Genomic DNA, 23,643 nt, shown 5'->3' with positions numbered 1-23,643 from the left:
ATTGAGGGAGGGATAAAGAGAATGATGGCAGGGAATGGAGGGATTGAGGGAGGGATATAGGGAATGATGGCAGGGGAATGGAGGGATTGAGGGAGGGATAAAGAGAATGATGGCAGGGGAATGGAGGGATTGAGGGAGGGAGGGAGGGATATAGGGAATGATGGCAGGGGAATGGAGGGATTGAGGGAGGGAGGGAGGGATAAAGAGAATGATGGCAGGGGAATGGAGGGATTGAGGGAGGGAGGGATATAGGGAATGATGGCAGGGGAATGGAGTGATTGAGGGAGGGATAAAGAGAATGATGGCAGGGGAATGGAGAGATTGAGGGAGGGATAAAGAGAATGATGGCAGGGGAATGGAGGGTTTGAGGGAGGGATAAAGAGAATGATGGCAGGGGAATGGAGGGATTGAGGGAGGGATTGAGGGAGGGATATAGGGAATGATGGCAGGGGAATGGAGGGATTGAGGGAGGGAGGGAGGGATGGAGGGATAAAGAGAATGATGGCAGGGGAATGGAGGGATTGAGGGAGGGAGGGAGGGATATAGGGAATGATGGCAGGGGAATGGAGGGATTGAGGGAGGGATAAAGGGAATGATGGCAGGGGAATGGAGGGATTTAGGGAGGGATAAAGAGAATGATGGCAGTGGAAGGGAGGAAGAGGGTGCCGGCAGGGGAAGGGAGGAAGGGGGTGACGGCAGGGTCCCTTCAGAGGAAGTTTAAAAAGGGGTACCTCCTGGTTTCTGCAAAAGACCCGTCCGTCTCAAAACAACTGCAAGTCACGTTCAATGTGTTAGAGTCTGTACAGCCAGATAGACACAACCACCTCGACTTCAACTTCCTTTACACATGAAGAGATGAACCGCACGCGTGTGTGTGTGTGTGTGTGTGTGAGATTGTGTGTGTGTGTGTGTGTGTGTGTGTGTGTGTGTGTGTGTGTGTGTGTGTGTGTGTGTGTGTGTGTGTACAGAGTCGTGTATGTGTGTTCAAATGTAAATCTAGCAGAAGTGTCCTTACAGCCCTGCTTTGTAGGGCAGCCCTAAAACTGTGTATCGGGGCGAAGACATTTGGACAGAGAGCCAAGAGTCAATTTAATCCAGCTTTATCTACAGAATGACCTCCCTCAACAGTGCAGGCATACTGTCATGATACTGTCATTGTCTCAGGCCCAGTGCTCTGTCTGCTCTAATAGTGTTATGGCTTCTCTTAGAATGTTGTGGGTCTACATGAGGGTGGGTGGGATTCAGTGGGGATAACAGTGTCTGCTTAATCAACCATTCTCAACCCAGTCCTTGGGGCCACTAGTCCTTTCACATATTTGGTGTATATTCAAAACTAGCCTAAATGATTCAACAAGTCATCTAATAGCCAAATGACTTAAGTGTTGAGACCTAAATGATTCATATGGTCAACTAATAGCCAAATGACTTGTAAATGTAGAATGTACTGTACAGGGGTGAGATGGGAAGAGTAAACCCGAGGGAGAAAATACCTGTTGGCCTCGTGCAGCATCTCACTCACAGGCAGTCTGATTTAGATAGAAAACAACCACGACAGAGGAAGACAGAACACAGACAAGGCTGAGGTTAGTGTCTACGGCCCGTGGTGACTACCTGTCCTGCTATGGTACTGACTGGCACCTTCGTTCGCTCACATAAGAGTGGACTTTATTTGGAAAGGTCAATTTCATTTTTCAATTACTGCTAAGAAGAGCAGCCGTTATGGTTCTAAACAGACTGAGGAGACATAGTGGTTCTAATGGTAACTGTGGTGCACCATCAGTCTCATAGAGAACTTTAAAGAACTATATGGACCATGTTTCATAGCAGTGTATGAAGGGAGAGAAGTGTTTAATAGATTGGTAGGGTATATTACAGCTTATTAACAGGCTGGGACTTAATGGAGAACAATCAAATCAACAGTTACTAAACCTACAACAAACTAATACCACTGTTTTCATTCAGTCCAGCTCCAAATGAAAACCTTCCGGTCAGAAGAGTATTATTCATTCAATAACCCAAACAAATACTTAACCCAATCCAATCTAATTCAATTATACAATTGAACACTTCCTGGACAAGTAATCACGCTAACTCCCAGCCAATATGTCGTTGGCAAGAAAATGCTGCAACGCCCAGTTCGTTAGCAATTAGCATGTGTCTGTTCTTCCGCTCAGGTTTCAGTCTAAATGCTAATGCTATGAATGCTAATCAGAGATCCATCTCCAGAACATCACAGACGACCCAATCTTAATTTGACATTAGAGTACATTAATGTGAATGCAGATCTCAAATTAAGATTTGGCCCTAGGAGATGGACATAGATTTTCTGTTTTGTTGTAAAAATATGAATAACAGAGAAATGTGAAGACAGAGAGTTGAAAATGGTAAGGTCCAGCTTTATAAGTGATGGTGACTGTGAGGTTGTGTTATAGAGATGAGTAGATAGATAGATGATGTTAGACAGTCAAAGTTCAGGCAAAGCTGTCCCCAGCAAGCAGACAGTGAGCGATGTACAGAGAGACAGAGGAGCAGCCAGCTCTCCTTCCATAGCAACCACAGCCACAGAGACAGACACAGACACAGGAAGGACAACACACAGGACCAACAAGATGGAGGGTGGAATGGCTTCTTATTCCACAGATGAAGGCTTTGATTAGCATTGGTGGAGAAGCACAGTGAAACACCCATTTCACATGGACTTAATGGACGAGTCTGACAGCTAGTCAACTCTAGAAAGACACGACGACCCAAAACGAGACTGAGAGGGATAAAGAGGAAATGAGATGAGTGTCCATCTTGGTCTTTGAGTGGATCTCAGCATGTTCAGTACCTAATAAAGATGAGGACCCCAGAGATTTACACCCTATTATAGACATTCTAACATGTAGCTTATGCCGGTTAGTACCACTCACTTGCTCCAGTAGACCTTTCCACTGAGGGTCTGCATCTCTCCCAGCATGGCCAGCAACAGGGACGACTTCCCACAACCCACCTGGCCCACGATCATGGTCAGCTGACCTGGAGATCAGACACAGGACAAGAAGACACTACAGTGCCTTGCGAAAGTATTCGGCCCCCTTGAACTTTGCGACCTTTTGCCACATTTCAGGCTTCAAACATAAAGATATAAAACTGTATTTTTTTGTGAAGAATCAACAACAAGTGGGACACAATCGTGAAGTGGAACGACATTTATTGGATATTTCAAACTTTTTTAACAAATCAAAAACTGAAAAATTGGGCGTGCAAAATTATTCAGCCCCTTTACTTTCAGTGCAGCAAACTCTCTCCAGAAGTTCAGTGAGGATCTCTGAATGATCCAATGTTGACCTAAATGACTAATGATGATAAATACAATCCACCTGTGTGTAATCAAGTCTCCGTATAAATGCACCTGCACTGTGATAGTTTCAGAGGTCCGTTAAAAGCGCAGAGAGCATCATGAAGAACAAGGAACACACCAGGCAGGTCCGAGATACTGTTGTGAAGAAGTTTAAAGCCGGATTTGGATACAAAAAGATTTCCCAAGCTTTAAACATCCCAAGGAGCACTGTGCAAGCGATAATATTGAAATGGAAGGAGTATCAGACCACTGAAAATCTACCAAGACCTGGCCGTCCCTCTAAACTTTCAGCTCATACAAGGAGAAGACTGATCAGAGATGCAGCCAAGAGGCCCATGATCACTCTGGATGAACTGCAGAGATCTACAGCTGAGGTGGGAGACTCTGTCCATAGGACAACAATCAGTGGTATATTGCACAAATCTGTCCTTTATGGAAGAGTGGCAAGAAGAAAGCCATTTCTTAAAGATATCCATAAAAAGTGTTGTTTAAAGTTTGCCACAAGCCACCTGGGAGACACACCAAACATGTGGAAGAAGGTGCTCTGGTCAGATGAAACCAAAATTGAACTTTTTGGCAACAATGCAAAACGTTATGTTTGACGTAAAAGCACCACAGCTCATCACCATGAACACACCATCCCCACTGTCAAACATGGTGGTGGCAGCATCATGGTTTGGGCCTGCTTTTCTTCAGCAGGGACAGGGAAGATGGTTAAAATTGATGGGAAGATGTATGGAGCCAAATACAGGACCATTCTGGAAGAAAACCTGATGGAGTCTGCAAAAGACCTGAGACTGGGACGGAGATTTGTCTTCCAACAAGACAATGATCCAAAACATAAAGCAAAATCTACAATGGAATGGTTCAAAAATAAACATATCCAGGTGTTAGAATGGCCAAGTCAAAGTCCAGACCTGAATCCAATCAAGAATCTGTGGAAAGAACTGAAAACTGCTGTTCACAAATGCTCTCCGTCCAACCTCACTGAGCTCTAGCTGTTTTGCAAGGAGGAATGGGAAAAAATTTCAGTCTCTCGATGTGCAAAACTGATAGAGACATACCCCAAGCGACTTACAGCTGTAATCGCAGCAAAAGGTGGCGCTACAAAGTATTAAGTTAAGGGGGCTGAATAATTTTGCACGCCCAATTTTTCAGTTTTTGATTTGTTAAAAAAGTTTGAAATAACCAATAAATGTCGTTCCACTTCATGATTGTGTCCCACTTGTTGCTGATTCTTCACAAAAAAATACAGTTTTATATCTTTATGTTTGAAGCCTGAAATGTGGCAAAAGGTCACAAAGTTCAAGGGGGCCGAATACTTTCGCAAGGCACTGTATCTATTTATTTTTTTTATTTTTTATTTCACCTTTATTTAACCAGGTAGGCTAGTTGAGAACAAGTTCTCATTTGCAACTGCGACCTGGCCAAGATAAGGCATAGCAGTGTGAACAGACAACACAGAGTTACACATGGAGTAAACAATTAACAAGTCAATAACACAGTAGAAAAAAGGGGAGTCTATATATACATTGTGTGCAAAAGGCATGAGAAGGTAGGCAAATAATTACAATTATGCAGATTAACACTGGAGTGATAAATGATCAGATGGTTATGTACAGGTAGAGATATTGGTGTGCAAAAGAGCAGAAAAATAAATAAATAAAAACAGTATGGGGATGAGGTAGGTGAAAATGGGTGGGCTATTTACCAATAGACTATGTACAGCTGCAGCGATCGGTTAGCTGCTCAGATAGCAGATGTTTGAAGTTGGTGAGGGAGATAAAAGTCTCCAACTTCAGCGATTTTTGCAATTCGTTCCAGTCACAGGCAGCAGAGAACTGGAACGAAAGGCGGCCAAATGAGGTGTTGGCTTTAGGGATGATCAGTGAGATACACCTGCTGGAGCGCGTGCTACGGATGGGTGTTGCCATCGTAACCAGTGAACTGAGATAAGGCGGAGCTTTACCTAGCATGGACTTGTAGATGACCTGGAGCCAGTGGGTCTGGCGACGAATATGTAGCGAGGGCCAGCCGACTAGAGCATACAAGTCGCAGTGGTGGGTGGTATAAGGTGCTTTAGTGACAAAACGGATGGCACTGTGATAAACTGCATCCAGTTTGCTGAGTAGAGTGTTGGAAGCAATTTTGTAGATGACATCGCCGAAGTCGAGGATCGGTAGGATAGTCAGTTTTACTAGGGTAAGTTTGTGAAGTGAGTGAGTGAAGGAGGCTTTGTTGCGGAATAGAAAGCCGACTCTTGATTTGATTTTCGATTGGAGATGTTTGATATGGGTCTGGAAGGAGAGTTTAGAGTCTAGCCAGACACCTAGGTACTTATAGATGTCCACATATTCAAGGTTGGAACCATCCAGGGTGGTGATGCTGGTCAGGCGTGCGGGTGCAGGCAGCGAACGGTTGAAAAGCATGCATTTGGTTTTACTAGCGTTTAAGAGCAGTTGGAGGCCACGGAAGGAGTGCTGTATGGCATTGAAGCTCGTTTGGAGGTTAGATAGCACAGTGTCCAAGGACGGGCCGGAAGTATATAGAATGGTGTCGTCTGCGTAGAGGTGGATCAGGGAATCGCCCGCAGCATGAGAAACATCATTGATATATACAGAGAAAAGAGTCGGCCCGAGAATTGAACCCTGTGGCACCCCCATAGAGACTGCCAGAGGACCGGACAGCATGCCCTCCGATTTGACACACTGAACTCTGTCTGCAAAGTAATTGGTGAACCAGGCAAGGCAGTCATCCGAAAAACCGAGGCTACTGAGTCTGCCGATAAGAATACGGTGATTGACAGAGTCGAAAGCCTTGGCAAGGTCTATGAAGACGGCTGCACAGTACTGTCTTTTATCGATGGCGGTTATGATATCGTTTAGTACCTTGAGCGTGGCTGAGGTACACCCGTGACCGGCTCGGAAACCAGATTGCACAGCGGAGAAGGTACGGTGGGATTCAAGATGGTCAGTGACCTGTTTGTTGACTTGGCTTTCGAAGACCTTAGATAGGCAGGGCAGGATGGATATAGGTCTGTAACAGTTTGGGTCCAGGGTGTCGCCCCCTTTGAAGAGGGGGATGACTGCGGCAGCTTTCCAATCCTTGGGGATCTCAGACGATATGAAAGAGAGGTTGAACAGGCTGGTAATAGGGGTTGCGACAATGGCGGCGGATAGTTTCAGGAATAGAGGGTCCAGATTGTCAAGCCCAGCTGATTTGTACGGGTCCAGGTTTTGCAGCTCTTTCAGAACATCTGCTATCTGGATTTGGGTAAAGGAGAACCTGGAGAGGCTTGGGCGAGTAGCTGCGGGGGGGGGGGGGGAGCTGTTGGCCGAGGTTGGAGTAGCCAGGCGGAAGGCATGGCCAGCCGTTGAGAAATGCTTGTTGAAGTTTTCGATAATCATGGATTTATCGGTGGTGACCGTGTTACCTAGCCTCAGTGCAGTGGGCAGCTGGGAGGAGGTGCTCTTGTTCTCCATGGACTTCACAGTGTCCCAGAACTTTTTGGAGTTGGAGCTACAGGATGCAAACTTCTGCCTGAAGAAGTTGGCTTTAGCTTTCCTGACTGACTGTGTGTATTGGTTCCTGACTTCCCTGAACAGTTGCATATCGCGGGGACTATTCGATGTTAGTGCAGTCCGCCACAGGATGTTTTTGTGCTGGTCGAGGGCAGTCAGGTCTGGAGTGAACCAGGGGCTATATCTGTTCTTAGTTCTGCATTTTTTGAACGGAGCATGCTTATCTAAAATGGTGAGGAAGTTACTTTTAAAGAAAGACCAGGCATCCTCAACTGACGGGATGAGGTCAATATCCTTCCAGGATACCCGGGCCAGGTCGATTAGAAAGGCCTGTTCACAGAAGTGTTTTAGGGAGCGTTTGACAGTGATGAGGGGTGGTCGTTTGACTGCGGCTCCGTAGCGGATACAGGCAATGAGGCAGTGATCGCTGAGATCCTGGTTGTAGACAGCGGAAGTGTATTTGGAGGGCCAGTTGGTCAGGATGACGTCAATGAGGGTGCCCTTGTTTACAGAGTTAGGGTTGTACCTGGTGGGTTCCTTGATGATTTGAGTGAGATTGAGGGCATCTAGCTTAGATTGTAGGACTGCCGGGGTGTTAAGCATATCCCAGTTTAGGTCACCTAACAGAACAAACTCTGAAGCTAGATGGGGGGCGATCAATTCACAAATGGTGTCCAGGGCACAGCTGGGAGCTGAGGGGGGTCGGTAGCAGGCGGCAACAGTGAGAGACTTATTTCTGGAGAGAGTAATTTTCAAAATTAGTAGTTCGAACTGTTTGGGTATGGACCTGGAAAGTATGACATTACTTTGCAGGCTATCTCTGCAGTAGACTGCAACTCCTCCCCCTTTGGCAGTTCTATCTTGACGGAAGATGTTATAGTTGGGTATGGAAATCTCAGAATTTTTGGTGGCCTTCCTGAGCCAGGATTCAGACACGGCAAGGACATCAGGGTTAGCAGAGTGTGCTAGAGCAGTGAGTAAGACACACTTAGGGAGGAGGCTTCTGATGTTGACATGCATGAAACCAAGGCTTTTTCGATCACAGAAGTCAACAAATGAGGGTGCCTGGGGACATGCAGGGCCTGGGTTTACCTCCACATCACCCGCGGAACAGAGAAGGAGTAGTATGAGGGTGCGGCTGAAGGCTATCAAAACTGGTCGCCTAGGGCGTTGGGGACAGAGAATAAGAGGAGCAGGTTTCTGGGCATGGTAGAATATATTCAGGGCATAATGCGCAAACAGGGGTATGGTGGGGTGCGGGTACAGCGGAGGTAAGCCCAGGCACTGGGTGATGATGAGAGAGGTTGTATCTCTGGACATGCTGGTTGTAATGGGTGAGGTCACTGCATGTGTGGGGGGTGGGACAAAGGAGGTATCAGGGGTATAAAGAGTGGAACTAGGGGCTCCATTGTAAACTAAAACAATGATAACTAACCTGCACAACAGTATACAAGGCATATTGACATTTGAGAGAGACATACAGCGAGGCATACAGTAATCACAGGTGTTGAATTGGGAGAGCTAGCTAAAACAGTAGGTGAGACAACAACAGCTAATCAGCTAGCACAACAACAGCAGGTAGAATGGCGATTGATTAGGCAGAGAGGGTCGGATTAACTACACACAGAGCCTAAGTGCGGCTGGGGCCGACAGATAAAACATAAACAAGCAGAATGGATTACCGTGATTAATGGACAGTCCAGCATGCATCAGCTATGTAGCCAAGTGATCAGTGTCCAAGGGGCAGCGGTGGATGGGGCAGGGAAGCTGGACTGGCGAGTGTTATCCAGGTTAGAAAACTAACAATGACTAAATAGCTTGTAGCCAGTTAGCTGGTTAGCTTCTGGAGGTTCTTGATTGTGTTCTAAAAATGTAAAGATTATAGCGGTTCCGTATCACATTGGGTGAGGCAGGTTACCGGAAGGTATAAACAAATTAAAAATCGAAAAGGGATAGAAAGTAAATATGGGTTCAGTGAGTGTTTGGGACGCGGCGATTCAGACGGTTAGCAGGCCTGTGCTAACAAGCTAACAGTTAGTGGACGGTGCTAAACACGGTAGCAGTTAGCGGACCGGGCTAAACAAGCTAGCAGTTAGCAGGCCGAATTTGCAAGCAAGGAGATAGCAAGGGCTAGAGAGTTAGCCTTTGGGGACGTCGCGATGGGGGGAGTCTGTTTATTCCTCTTCATGCGGTGACATCGATGGACCGGTCGTGGGTCTGGATATTGTAGCCCAGGAGCTCAAAATGTTCCGTTTGCAATGGGAATCCGGGGATGAAAAATAAAAATAAAATAATAAATAGGTCCGTTATGCTCTGGTTAGAGTCGCGTTGTTCGAACTGGCGAGAGCTTTCCGAGCTAAAGGTTAGCTGATGACCGGTTAGCTGAAGACCGCTAGCAATGTTTTGCTGAAGCTGGTAGTTAGTTGGCTAGCTTCAGTTGAGGGGTTCCAGATCCGAAGTAAATATAAATACTTTAGGAAAAATAGCTACGTTGGGTGAGGCGGGTTGCAGGAGAGTATTTAGAAGAAGTTGAGGTTCAGCAAAAAGTTTTAAAGATATGTGAAGAAAAAAAAAAAAAAAAAAAAACGAAAACAAACGATATATACAAGGGACACGACACGACAACACGTCCTACTGCTACGCCATCTTGGATCGGCTCAGATATATAAAGATAAGAAGACACTATATAAAGATAAGAAGACACTATATAAAGATATGAAGACACTATATAAAGATAAGAAGACACTATATAAAGATATGAAGACACTATATGAAGATAAGAAGACACTATATAAAGGTATGAAGACACTATATAAAGATAAGAAGACACTATATAAAGATAAGAAGACACTATATAAAGATATGAAGACACTTTATAAAGATATGAAGACACTATATAAAGATAAGAAGACACTATATAAAGGTATGAAGACACTATATAAAGATAAGAAGACACTATATAAAGGTATGAAGACACTATATAAAGGTATGAAGACACTATATAATGATAAGAAGACACTATATAAAGATAAGAAGACACTATATAAAGATAAGAAGACACTATATAAAGATAAGAAGACACTATATAAAGATAAGAAGACACTATATAAAGATAAGAAGACACTATATAAAGATAAGAAGACACTATATAAAGATATGAAGACACTATATAAAGATAAGAAGACACTATATAAAGATATGAAGACACTATATGAAGATAAGAAGACACTATATAAAGGTATGAAGACACTATATAAAGATAAGAAGACACTATATAAAGATAAGAAGACACTATATAAAGATAAGAAGACACTATATAAAGATAAGAAGACACTATATAAAGATAAGAAGACACTATGTAAAGGTATGAAGACACTATATAAAGATATGAAGACACTATATGAAGATAAGAAGACACTATATAAAGATAAGAAGACACTATATAAAGGTAAGAAGACACTATATAAAGATAAGAAGACACTATATAAAGATAAGAAGACACTATATAAAGATAAGAAGACACTATATAAAGATAAGAAGACACTATATAAAGATAAGAAGACACTATATAAAGATAAGAAGACACTATATAAAGGTAAGAAGACACTATATACAGATAAGAAGACACTATATAAAGATAAGAAGACACTATATAAAGATATGAAGACACTATATAAAGGTAAGAAGACACTATATAAAGATAAGAAGACACTATATAAAGGTAAGAAGACACTATATAAAGATAAGAAGACACTATATAAAGATAAGAAGACACTATATAAAGATATGAAGACACTATATAAAGGTAAGAAGACACTATATAAAGATAAGAAGACACTATATAAAGATAAGAAGACACTATATAAAGATAAGAAGACACTATATAAAGATAAGAAGACACTATATAAAGGTAAGAAGACACTATATAAAGCATTAGAGACAACAGATTGTTCTATGTCAATCTGACATTGATAATGTCTGTTACAGCCCTGGTTAAATCTTAAAAGTAGGACAGGATATTGGGATATCTTTACACTCACAATTTAGATCAGTCATGTTTCCACATCAGTGGAGGCTGGTGGGAGGAGTTATAGGAGGATGGGCTCATTATAATGGCTAGAATGGAGAATTAATTGAACGGAGTCAATCATGTAGTTTCCATACGTTTGATACCGTTCCATTTATTACATTCCAGCCATTATAATGAGCCTGTCCTCCTATAGCTCCTCCCACCAGCCTCCACTGTTCCACATATCCTACATAACACATCTACTCCCTCAGCTGCAGCAAATAGTGGACTACCAGGACCAGCCTATCCTGTTTGTCTTAGCTGTCATATCTTACAGGCCACGGGCCATGAGGTCATAGCAGGGAGATATACTACACTGTCACACACACACACAAACACACACACAGCTGGTGTTAGATATACTACACTGACTGTCGACGACCTCCTAAACAGGACGCAGCCTGGCGTTGCCATAGTGTTCCCAGCAGGATCGGGTTACCTGTTGGAATGCAGATGTTGATGTCGGACAACGTTGACAAGTTGCTTCCCCATGTGAAGAATCCACCGTTCACCTGAACAGGATACAGTGGGATCAGGCTGACAGAAAAGCATTAGACATGGAGCCTACATGACATGGAGCCTACATGACATGGAGCCTACATGACATGGAGCCTAAATGGCATGGAGCCTACATGTTATAGTCTGCAGCTGGTGGTTTAGATACGTATGTGTACATAGAAATAATGAACCATTTAGGTCTTTAAGGCAAATATAATAGCATGTTTACATAGTTATGTTGTGTTTTATGTCTTGTCCGATTCCACTGTTTATTATAGCCAGTAATCCCCCTCCCTTCCATCCCCTACAGCAAAACCACACAAGATCTGAGATTCAGTGACACAGAACTAATAAATACAAGTTGAAAATGAAAGACAGACGTCTTATTACCGCTGAGAAAAGAGACTTGGTAAATTAAGTTTGTAAATAGACAGAGCGGATGTTACGGGGGTGAGGACCAGAGGGGATGGGGAGTCTTGAAAGGGAGGCTGGGATAGGGGTAGAGAGAGGTAGAGAGGGAGTGGAGGAAGATAGGGGTAGAGAGAGGTAGAGAGGGAGTGGAGGAAGATACGGGTAGAGAGAGGTAGAGAGGGAGTGGAGGAAGATACGGGTAGAGAGAGGTAGAGAGGGAGTGGAGGAAGATACGGGTAGAGAGAGGTAGAGAGGGAGTGGAGGAAGATACGGGTAGAGAGAGGTAGAGAGGGAGTGGAGGAAGATACGGGTAGAGAGAGGTAGAGAGAGAGTGGAGGAAGATACGGGTACGCTGGGAGGCAGAGATGGGGGGGATAAGATAGAGAGAAGGGGTGATGGGAGACAGAGGAGGGTAGAGAGAGGTAGAGAGAAGGGGTGATGGGAGACAGAGAGGAGGTAGAGAGAGGTAGAGAGAAGGGGTGATGGGAGACAGAGAGGAGGGTAGAGAGAGGCAGAGAGAAGGGGTGATGTGAGACAGAGAGGAGGGTAGAGAGAGGCAGAGAGAAGGGGTGATGTGAGACAGAGAGGAGGGTAGAGAGAGGTAGAGAGAAGGGGTGATGTGAGATAGAGGGGAGGGTAGCGAGAGGCAGAGAGAAGGGGTGATGGGAGACAGAGGAGGGTAGAGAGAGGCAGAGAGAAGGGGTGATGGGAGACATAGGAGGGTAGAGAGAGGTAGAGAGAAGGGGTAATGGGAGACAGAGGAGGGTAGAGAGAGGCAGAGAGAAGGGGTGATGGGAGACAGTGAGGAAGGTAGAGAAAGGCAGAGAGAAGGGGTGATGGGAGACAGTGAGGAAGGTAGAGAGAGGCAGAGAGAGAAAGCGGTTGAGATGAGAGAGGAGACAGAGAAAGAAGATTTGTCTGGTTCACACACAGCAGCAGCCCATCCATTCGACCCTCCTGCTGCCCCCAAGCTCATTAACAGACTGCCTACAATAATGCTGTGGGTCCACAGGGATAGCAACAGGATGTGGACCCCAAAGAGACCAGAACAGGGGCTGAGAACATGTCAGTTAATGACACGGGGCACAGGGTTCTCTGTTCTCATGAGAATCCCCTGCCTCTGACTCATTATGTGGGTCCTGAGAGTTTAAACTGTCGGTAAATGTTGACTTCTCCTCAGGGTGTGTTTCACACAATGGACAGGCCAAGAGATGAAACATCTGCTGTGAGAGATAGACAGTGGTAACATCTGCTGTGAGAGATAGACAGTGGTAACATCCGTGGTGAGAGATAGACAGTGGTAACATCCGTGGTGAGAGATATACAGTGGTAACATCTGCTGTGAGAGATAGACAGTGGTAACATCTGCTGTGAGAGATAGACAGTGGTAGCATCTGCTGTGAGAGATAGACAGTGGTAACATCCGTGGTGAGAGATAGACAGTGGTAACATCTGCTGTGAGAGATAGACAGTGGTAACATCCATGGTGAGAGATAGACAGTGGTAACATCCGTGGTGAGAGATAGACAGTGGTAACATCCGTGGTGAGAGATAGACAGTGGTAACATCCGTGGTGAGAGATAGACAGTGGTAACATCCGTGGTGAGAGATAGACAGTGGCAACATCTGCTGTGAGAGATAGACAGTGGTAACATCTGCTGTGAGAGATAGACAGTGGTAACATCCGCGGTGAGAGATAGACAGTGGTAACATCCGTGGTGAGAGATAGACAGTGGTAACATCCGTGGTGAGAGATAGACAGTGGTAACATCCGTGGTGTCACGTGTTACTAGAGTGAATGACCTGGGCGGATGTGACAAAAAGGCCAGTTTAAAGGTTTGAGGACAACTGTCAGACTCCAGCTCAGAAGCCTCTACGTGTCTAAGTGTCTACGTGTGACTCAACTGTCAGACTCCAGCTCAGAAGCCTCTACGTGTCTACGTGTCTACGTGTGACTCAACTGTCAGACTCCAGCTCAGAAGCCTCTGCGTGTCTACGTGTCTACGTGTCTACGTGTGACTCAACTGTCAGACTCCAGCTCAGAAGCCTCTACGTGTCTACGTGTCTACGTGTGACTCAACTGTCAGACTCCAGCTCAGAAGCCTCTACGTGTCTACGTGTCTACGTGTGACTCAACTGTCGGACTCCAGCTCAGAAGCCCCTGCGTGTCTACGTGTCTACGTGTGACTCAACTGTCAGACTCCAGCTCAGAAGCCTCTACGTGTCTACGTGTCTACGTGTGACTCAACTGTCGGACTCCAGCTCAGAAGCCTCTACGTGTCTACGTGTGACTCAACTGTCAGACTCCAGCTCAGAAGCCTCAGCGTGTCTACGTGTCTACGTGTCTACGTGTGACTCAACTGTCAGACTCCAGCTCAGAAGCCTCTGCGTGTCTACGTGTCTACGTGTGACTCAACTGTCAGACTCCAGCTCAGAAGCCTCTACGTGTCTACGTGTCTACGTGTGACTCAACTGTCGGACTCCAGCTCAGAAGCCTCTATGTGTCTACGTGTCTACGTGTGACTCAACTGTCAGACTCCAGCTCAGAAGCCTCTACGTGTCTACGTGTCTACGTGTGACTCAACTGTCGGACTCCAGCTCAGAAGCCTCTGCGTGTCTACGTGTCTACATGTCTACGTGTGACTCAACTGTCGGACTCCAGCTCAGAAGCCTCTACGTGTCTACGTGTCTACGTGTCTACGTGTGACTCAACTGTCGGACTCCAGCTCAGAAGCCTCTGCGTGTCTACGTGTCTACGTGTGACTCAACTGTCAGACTCCAGCTCAGAAGCCTCTACGTGTCTACGTGTGACTCAACTGTCAGACTCCAGCTCAGAAGCCCCTGCGTGTCTACGTGTCTACGTGTGACTCAACTGTCAGACTCCAGCTCAGAAGCCCCTGCGTGTCTACGTGTCTACGTGTGACTCAACTGTCAGACTCCAGCTCAGAAGCCCCTGCGTGTCTACGTGTCTACGTGTGACTCAACTGTCAGACTCCAGCTCAGAAGCCTCTGCGTGTCTACGTGTGACTCAACTGTCAGACTCCAGCTCAGAAGCCCCTGCGTGTCTACGTGTCTACGTGTGACTCAACTGTCAGACTCCAGCTCAGAAGCCCCTGCGTGTCTACGTGTCTACGTGTGACTCAACTGTCAGACTCCAGCTCAGAAGCCTCTACGTGTCTACGTGTCTACGTGTGACTCAACTGTCAGACTCCAGCTCAGAAGCCTCTGCGTGTCTACGTGTCTACGTGTGACTCAACTGTCAGACTCCAGCTCAGAAGCCCCTGCGTGTCTACGTGTGACTCAACTGTCGGACTCCAGCTCAGAAGCCCCTGCGTGTCTACGTGTCTACGTGTGACTCAACTGTCAGACTACAGCTCAGAAGCCCCTGCGTGTCTACGTGTCTACGTGTGACTCAACTGTCGGACTCCAGCTCAGAAGCCTCTGCGTGTCTACGTGTCTACGTGTGACTCAACTGTCAGACTCCAGCTCAGAAGCCTCTGCGTGTCTACGTGTCTACGTGTGACTCAACTGTCAGACTCCAGCTCAGAAGCCTCTACGTGTCTACGTGTCTACGTGTGACTCAACTGTCAGACTCCAGCTCAGAAGCCTCTGCGTGTCTACGTGTCTACGTGTGACTCAACTGTCAGACTCCAGCTCAGAAGCCTCTGCGTGTCTACGTGTCTACGTGTCTACGTGTGACTCAACTGTCAGACTCCAGCTCAGAAGCCTCTGCGTGTCTACGTGTCTACGTGTGACTCAACTGTCAGACTCCAGCTCAGAAGCCTCTACGTGTCTACGTGTCTACGTGTGACTCAACTGTCAGACTCCAGCTCAGAAGCCTCTGCGTGTCTACGTGTCTACGTGTGACTCAACTGTCAGACTCCAGCTCAGAAGCCCCTGCGTGTCTACGTGTCTACGTGTGACTCAACTGTCAGACTCCAGCTCAGAAGCCTCTGCGTGTCTACGTGTGACTCAACTGTCAGACTCCAGCTCAGAAGCCTCTGCGTGTCTACGTGTCTACGTGTCTACGTGTGACTCAACTGTCAGACTCCAGCTCAGAAGCCTCTGCGTGTCTACGTGTCTACGTGTGACTCAACTGTCAGACTCCAGCTCAGAAGCCTCTGCGTGTCTACGTGTGACTCAACTGTCAGACTCCAGCTCAGAAGCCTCTGCGTGTCTACGTGTCTACGTGTCTACGTGTGACTCAACTGTCAGACTCCAGCTCAGAAGCCCCTGCGTGTCTACGTGTGACTCAACTGTCAGACTCCAGCTCAGAAGCCTCTGCGTGTCTACGTGTCTACGTGTGACTCAACTGTCAGACTCCAGCTCAGAAGCCTCTGCGTGTCTACGTGTCTACGTGTGACTCAACTGTCAGACTCCAGCTCAGAAGCCTCTGCGTGTCTACGTGTCTACGTGTGACTCAACTGTCAGACTCCAGCTCAGAAGCCCCTGCGTGTCTACGTGTGACTCAACTGTCAGACTCCACCTCAGAAGCCTCTGCGTGTCTACGTGTCTACATGTGACTCAACTGTCAGACTCCAGCTCAGAAGCCTCTGCGTGTCTACGTGTCTACGTGTGACTCAACTGTCAGACTCCAGCTCAGAAGCCTCTGCGTGTCTACGTGTCTACGTGTGACTCAACTGTCAGACTCCAGCTCAGAAGCCCCTGCGTGTCTACGTGTGACTCAACTGTCAGACTCCAGCTCAGAAGCCCCTGCGTGTCTACGTGTCTACGTGTGACTCAACTGTCAGACTCCAGCTCAGAAGCCCCTGCGTGTCTACGTGTCTACGTGTGACTCAACTGTCAGACTCCAGCTCAGAAGCCTCTGCGTGTCTACGTGTCTACGTGTGACTCAACTGTCAGACTCCAGCTCAGAAGCCTCTACGTGTCTACGTGTCTACGTGTGACTCAACTGTCAGACTCCAGCTCAGAAGCCTCTGCGTGTCTACGTGTCTACGTGTGACTCAACTGTCAGACTCCAGCTCAGAAGCCTCTACGTGTCTACGTGTCTACGTGTGACTCAACTGTCAGACTCCAGCTCAGAAGCCTCTGCGTGTGTACGTGTGACTCAACTGTCAGACTCCAGCTCAGAAGCCTCTACGTGTCTACGTGTCTACGTGTCTACGTGTGACTCAACTGTCAGACTCCAGCTCAGAAGCCTCTGCGTGTCTACGTGTGACTCAACTGTCAGACTCCAGCTCAGAAGCCTCTACGTGTCTACGTGTGACTCAACTGTCAGACTCCAGCTCAGAAGCCCCTGCGTGTCTACGTGTCTACGTGTCTACGTGTGACTCAACTGTCAGACTCCAGCTCAGAAGCCTCTGCGTGTCTACGTGTCTACGTGTGTGACATGGCTGCACATGTACGTGAGCTACAGCTTGTCTGTGAGTTGATAGCCTACGTGTCTGTTCCTGTGTCCGTGCATGCAGTCAGACAGTGTGTGCGGTGCTGTGTGTGTCACAGGTCCTGAGAAGAAGGGCCAATGAGCTTGTTGAGGTGTTGAACTTTGACCCCTGACCTTGACAGCCACGTCCTCAGTCTCGTTAGGTCGCAGTGGTCTGCGTGCTGGCTGCTCATAGTTGTCCATCTGGTAGAGCAGGGGCTGCTTCCTGTTTATAGCCTTGGTCTGGAGAGAGAGAGGGGGGGGGGGGGGGGAGAGGGGAGAGGGAGAGAGAGGGAGGGAGGGGGATGGGCAGGGAGAGGGGAGAGGGAGGGAGAGAAAGGGAGGGAGGGAGAGAGGGAGAGGGGAGAGGAAGGGAGGGAGAGGGGGGAGAGAGAGAGGGAGGGAGGGATAGAATGAAAGACAGAAATGGGGAGAGGGAGATGAAGGGAGGGTGAGAAAACAGAAAGAGAGAGATTGCATTCAGTGATAAACTTGGCCCCTCATCCGCTGTAACCTCCAGGGAGGACCCCCTCTCAGACCCTGACTGAGACTGTCCCCAGAGGGAGCTTCTTATCCCCTACCCCTCATCCCCAAGACATCCCTCCCTCCATCCCTCCTTCAGCCCTAAACAAATGGCTCCTCCATCTCACACTAACCCCTCCACCACTCGGTCTCCGTCTCCCTCCACTCCTTCTGAGGAGTCCAACACAGAAATAAACCTGTCAAAGTCCTGAGAACAGCTGAAGACATGACGAGACTGGCAGCAACCAGCAACTTAACGACTCCTGGTTGAGATTCCCCATGAAACACTGCTGCTAGATTGACACGGTGTGTAGTTACAGTTCCTCCTTCTACAGAGACCAGATCTGCTCTGGTCAAACAGACACTTTCTCTGCAGTTCCACCAACAGCTTGAAGTTAGAAACACGTTGGCTCTGAAACTTGGTCAGTTGAAAAGCATCATAACCATCACATCATCCTGACGAGTCCATTAGCCGTGTTGGGAGCTGTGGAAACCCTGTAGTAACACAGTAGTTGTTGTATTCCATGCTGGCTGTAAATGAATAGCTCCTGGATTAGGCTCTGTGCTGTGCTGGCTGAATGTCCAGCATTAGCTGCTCTGGCAGAGGGACAGATAAGTAATTGGGTCATGTTCATTAGGGACCAAAGTGAACAAACAGACTGAAACGCTAAGCGACTACCTCGAAACACACCATTTAGTTTACATTTTGCTTCAGTGTTCCCTACTAAACACGACTCAGGCCTGTAATTGGGGCAGTGTTTGGTAATAGGGATGGTGGTGTGTGTGTGTGTGTGTGTGTGTGTGTGTGTGTGTGTGTGTGTGTGTGTGTGTGTACTAACCGTCCCAGGGTGTTTCTTACAGGCCTCTAGGGACACAGACATGTCTCCGTTCCTCCAGCTGTCATCGCCAATCTCATCGCTCTGCAGGAACTCACCCAGCTTCTGGACACTGTGGATAGGACACGATATGATAGGGGACACACACACACATAAATAACCCTTCTATGATACAAATAAGATTCCAGCAGATTGTCTAGCTGGTAACTATCCAGTATTCAGTATCCCTGGGCGTCCTCAGTAGGTCTCTCACCTGACCATGGCCTTGACTGCGAAGCGGACCACGGTGGAGAGCAGAAACAGTGGGGTAACCAGGATGTGGAAGAGGGCCAGAGCAGCGAAGGCCTCTGAGGAGCTGGGTTTGGACTTGTTGATCAGGGCGTGGCTGACAAACGTCTGACAGAGACACAAAGACACACAGATACTCAGTTTGGTTTTGTTACCAGATTTCAGAGCTGGCAAAACACTAGCTACAATTGGCCCGAAAAATGGCCTGCAGGATACAGGGATGATGAGAAACCCTCTTACCACAAGCACAGCAGCGATGGGGATAGCAGCATTCATGAAAACTGGGGAGGAAAAGAGGTCATATTATGTAGCAACAGAGAGCCTTTGGAGAGAACAAAGACATGTTCAAACTTCAAAGATCTTAAGTCAAACTGAGCCCCAAATATAAATGAGGACAGAATATAAGCAGTGTGAGTGTCTTACTGGACAAAATGGGGGGATTTCACAGCTCAAAATAAAGGATGTGATAGCTATTATAAAGTAACAGAGGAGATGTGTCTTATTGGAGGTGTAGAGGGCCAAGGTGTGTGTGTCTCACTAGACATGGAGGTGTAGAGGGCGAAGGTGTGTGTGTCTCACTAGACATGGAGGTGTAGAGGGCGAAGGTGTGTGTGTGTCTCACTAGACATGAAGGTGTAGAGGGGGCGTAGGTGTGTGTGTTTCACTAGACATGGAGGTGTAGAGGGCGAAGGTGTGTGTGTCTCACTAGACATGGAGGCGTTAGAGGACGAAGGTGTGTGTGTGTCTCACTAGACATGGAGGTGTAGAGGGCCAAGATGTGTGTGTGTCTCACTAGACATGGAGGTGTAGAGGGCCAAGTTGTGTGTGTGTCTCACTAGACATGGAGGTGTAGAGGGCCAAGGTGTGTGTGTGTCTCACTAGACATGGAGGTGTAGAGGGCCAAGGTGTGTGTGTGTCTCACTAGACATGGAGGTGTAGAGGGCCAAGGTGTGTGTGTGTCTCACTAGACATGGAGGTGTAGAGGGCGAAGGTGTGTGTGTGTCTCACTAGACATGGAGGTGTAGAGGGTGAAGGTGTGTGTGTGTCTCACTAGACATGGAGGTGTAGAGGGCGAAGGTGCGGAGGCTGGTGAGCTCTTTGCCCCTGGTATCTTCTACACTGTCACAGAAGATGTTCTCCCAGGCGTACAGCTTCAGCAGCTTGATCCCCTTCAGAATCTCTGTGGTTTTCTTCAGACGTTCCGTAGACTGGTCCTGTCAGAAGAGGGCGATGCCTTACTGAAGATTTAAACTACAAAATAATATAAATATATTCTCACTTCAACTGTTTTTAAAGGTTATTGTTTCCTTATCATATACTGTTTCCCTCATCACAACAGAAAATAACTGAAATCACTCAAATCTAGGCTATTTATTGATGGTAAAGCTTGCAGGTTCATATCTAAAGAGACAGCGAAACTACGGTCTAAGGGATTGGTGCAGGCAGTGTACAACCTGAGTGTCTCAACGTGAACAGAGGGTGACTCACCAGGGTGCTCTTCTGGGTGTCAGCCAGCTTGGTAGCGATCAGGTATTGGACTGGAGCCAGCAGCACGATGACCGAAGCTCCAATCAGAGCACTGGTCCCCAGCAGGTAGTACAGCAAGATCACGCCCATCACAATCTGAGCAGGAACACAACACAAAGATATGAGGGATATATTGGGGAGTTATTAGAGATATATTAGGGAGTTATTAGGGATATATTAGGGAGTTATTAGGGATATATTATGGAGTTATGAGGGATTATTAGAGTTATAAGGGATACAGTGCCTTGCAAAAGTATTCGGCCCCCTTGAACTTTGCAACCTTTTGCCACATTTCAGGCTTCAAACATAAAGATATAAAACTGTATTTTTTTGTCAAGAATCAACAACAAGGGGGACACAATCATGAAGTGGAACGACATTTATTGGATATTTCAAACTTTTTTAACAAATCAAAAACTGAAAAATTGGGCGTGCAAAATTATTCAGCCCCCTTAACTTAATACTTTGTAGCGCCACCTTTTGCTGCGATTACAGCTGTAAGTCGCTTGGGGTATGTCTCTATCAGTTTTGCACATCGAGAGACTGACATTTTTTTTCCATTCCTCCTTGCAAAACAGCTCGAGCTCAGTGAGGTTGGATGGAGAGCATTTGTGAACAGCAGTTTTCAGTTCTTTCCACAGATTCTCGATTGGATTCAGGTCTGGACTTTGACTTGGCCATTCTAACACCTGGATATGTTTATTTTTGAACCATTCCATTGTAGATTTTGCTTTATGTTTTGGATCATTGTCTTGTTGGAAGACAAATCTCCGTCCCAGTCTCAGGTCTTTTGCAGACTCCATCAGGTTTTCTTCCAGAATGGTCCTGTATTTGGCTCCATCCATCTTCCCATCAATTTTAACCATCTTCCCTGTCCCTGCTGAAGAAAAGCAGGCCCAAACCATGATGCTGCCACCACCATGTTTGACAGTGGGGATGGTGTGTTCAGGGTGATGAGCTGTGGTGCTTTTACGCCAAACATAACGTTTTGCATTGTTGCCAAAAAGTTCAATTTTGGTTTCATCTGACCAGAGCACCTTCTTCCACATGTTTGGTGTGTCTCCCAGGTGGCTTGTGGCAAACTTTAAACAACACTTTTTATGGATATCTTTAAGAAATGGCTTTCTTCTTGCCACTCTTCCATAAAGGCCAGATTTGTGCAATATACCACTGATTGTTGTCCTATGGACAGAGTCTCCCACCTCAGCTGTAGATCTCTGCAGTTCATCCAGAGTGATCATGGGCCTCTTGGCTGCCTCTCTGATCAGTCTTCTCCTTGTATGAGCTGAAAGTTTAGAGGGACGGCCAGGTCTTGGTAGATTTTCAGTGGTCTGATACTCCTTCCATTTCAATATTATCGCTTGCACAGTGCTCCTTGGGATGTTTAAAGCTTGGGAAATCTTTTTGTATCCAAATCCGGCTTTAAACTTCTTCACAACAGTATCTCGGACCTGCCTGGTGTGTTCCTTGTTCTTCATGATGCTCTCTGCGCTTTTAACGGACCTCTGAGACTATCACAGTGCAGGTGCATTTATACGGAGACTTGATTACACACAGGTGGATTGTATTTATCATCATTAGTCATTTAGGTCAACATTGGATCATTCAGAGATCCTCACTGAACTTCTGGAGAGAGTTTGCTGCACTGAAAGTAAAGGGGCTGAATAATTTTGCACGCCCAATTTTTCCGTTTTTGATTTGTTAAAAAAGTTTGAAATATCCAATAAGTGTCGTTCTACTTCATGATTGTGTCCCACTTGTTGTTGATTCTTCACAAAAAAATACGGTTTTATATCTTTATGTTTGAAGCCTGAAATGTGGCAAAAGGTCGCAAAGTTCAAGGGGGCCGAATACTTTCGCAAGGCACTGTATATTAGGGATATATTAGTGATATGTTAGGGATATATTAGAGTTATAAGGGATATATTAGGGAGTTATTAGGGATATATTAGGGATATATTATGGAGTTATGAGGGATATATTAGGGAGTTATTAGGGATGTATTAGGGATATATTAGTGATATGTTAGGGAGTTATTAGGGATATATTATGGAGCTTTTAGGGATATTTAGGGATATATTATGGAGTTATGAGGGATATATTAGGGAGTTATTAGGGATGTATTAGTGATATATTAGTGATATATTAGGGAGTTATGAGGGATATATTAGGGATATATTAGTGATATATTAGGGAGTTATTAGGGATATATTAGGGAGTTATTAGGGATATTTAGGGATATATTATGGAGTTATGAGGGATATATTAGGGAGTTATTAGTGATATATTAGGGATATATTAGGGAGTTATTAGAGTTATAAGGGATATATTAGGGAGTTATTAGGGAGTTATTAGGGAGTTATGAGGGATGTATTAGGGATATATTAGTGATATATTAGGGAGTTATTAGGAATAAATTAGGGAGCTTTGTGGGATATATTATGGAGTTATTAGGGATATATTATTGATGCATAATATTACAGTCATATTGGTACTGGCAGATAATTGCTTAAAAAATACATACTTGTTAATTTAAGATCAGGTTGTTGGCCGGATCATACATAGAGACTATGTCCAGATAGATTGTATCTTACCAGCATGGCCCCACCTGCACTTACGTCGAATTGACCTCAAACGTTTTTTGTTTTTTGTTGCATTTTAGCTAACACTAACCCTTTTCCTAACCGTAACCTAATTCTCCTAACCTGCTACGTTAATTATCCTAACCTACTGCGTAAATTCTCCTAACCTGCTATGTTAATTATCCTAACCTACTGCGTAAATTCTCCTAACCTGCTACGTTAATTATCCTAACCTACTGCGTAAATTCTCCTAACCTGCTACGTTAATTATCCTAACCTACTGCGTAAATTCTCCTAACCTGCTACGTTAATTATCCTAACCTACTGCGTAAATTCTCCTAACCTGCTACGTTAATTATCCTAACCTACTGCGTAAATTCTCCTAACCTGCTACGAAAAGTACATTCCGACATAAGCTGAATTCTATCTAGTCAAAACCCACCTGCACTGGCATGGCCCAGAGGTTGGGACACAGGAAGAGGAACCACATGAGTTGGTTGGTTTCTATGGCAACCAGGTTGTTGATCTGGCCCAGGGTCATCTCTCCCATGGACATGTTAGAGGTGGACAGACGCAGGATCTTGTTGTAGATCATCGCCTAGGAAACGGACAGGACAGAGGACATTAACAACCTACTAGATACAGTACATTCACTTCTGTGAC

At 46.0% G+C, this 23,643-nt stretch overlaps 1 protein-coding gene across 9 annotated transcripts in view; it reads right to left on the bottom strand.

The window, feature by feature from the left end:
* LOC110490810 (ATP-binding cassette sub-family C member 9) overlaps positions 1–23,643 on the bottom strand; it is a 79,582-nt gene that overhangs the window by 34,801 nt on the left and 21,138 nt on the right. For 5 of the 9 annotated variants that reach the window (XM_090213497.1, XM_090213498.1, XM_090213496.1 and 2 more), the window contains 9 exons: positions 23,423–23,578; positions 20,360–20,494; positions 19,923–20,085; positions 19,112–19,152; positions 18,837–18,979; positions 18,587–18,695; positions 17,361–17,468; positions 11,373–11,445; positions 2,913–3,018 (listed from right to left, as the gene is read on the bottom strand). In XM_090213497.1, the coding sequence (XP_090069623.1) occupies positions 2,913–3,018; positions 11,373–11,445; positions 17,361–17,468; positions 18,587–18,695; positions 18,837–18,979; positions 19,112–19,152; positions 19,923–20,085; positions 20,360–20,494; positions 23,423–23,578 (1,034 nt within the window). Of the gene's footprint in view, positions 1–731; positions 771–1,490; positions 1,527–2,912; positions 3,019–11,372; positions 11,446–17,360; positions 17,469–18,586; positions 18,696–18,836; positions 18,980–19,111; positions 19,153–19,922; positions 20,086–20,359; positions 20,495–23,422; positions 23,579–23,643 lie in introns of all 9 variants that reach the window. The other 4 variants (XM_090213492.1, XM_090213494.1, XM_090213493.1 and 1 more) reach the window with 2 other exon arrangements.

Source organism: Oncorhynchus mykiss, chromosome 21 (genome assembly GCF_057628025.1).
Source record: "Oncorhynchus mykiss isolate SJ-2025 chromosome 21, ASM5762802v1, whole genome shotgun sequence".
Taxonomy (NCBI): Eukaryota; Metazoa; Chordata; class Actinopteri; order Salmoniformes; family Salmonidae; genus Oncorhynchus; species Oncorhynchus mykiss.
The sequence above is the reverse complement of the archived record's forward strand: the minus strand, read 5'-3'. Positions and strand labels throughout refer to the sequence as shown.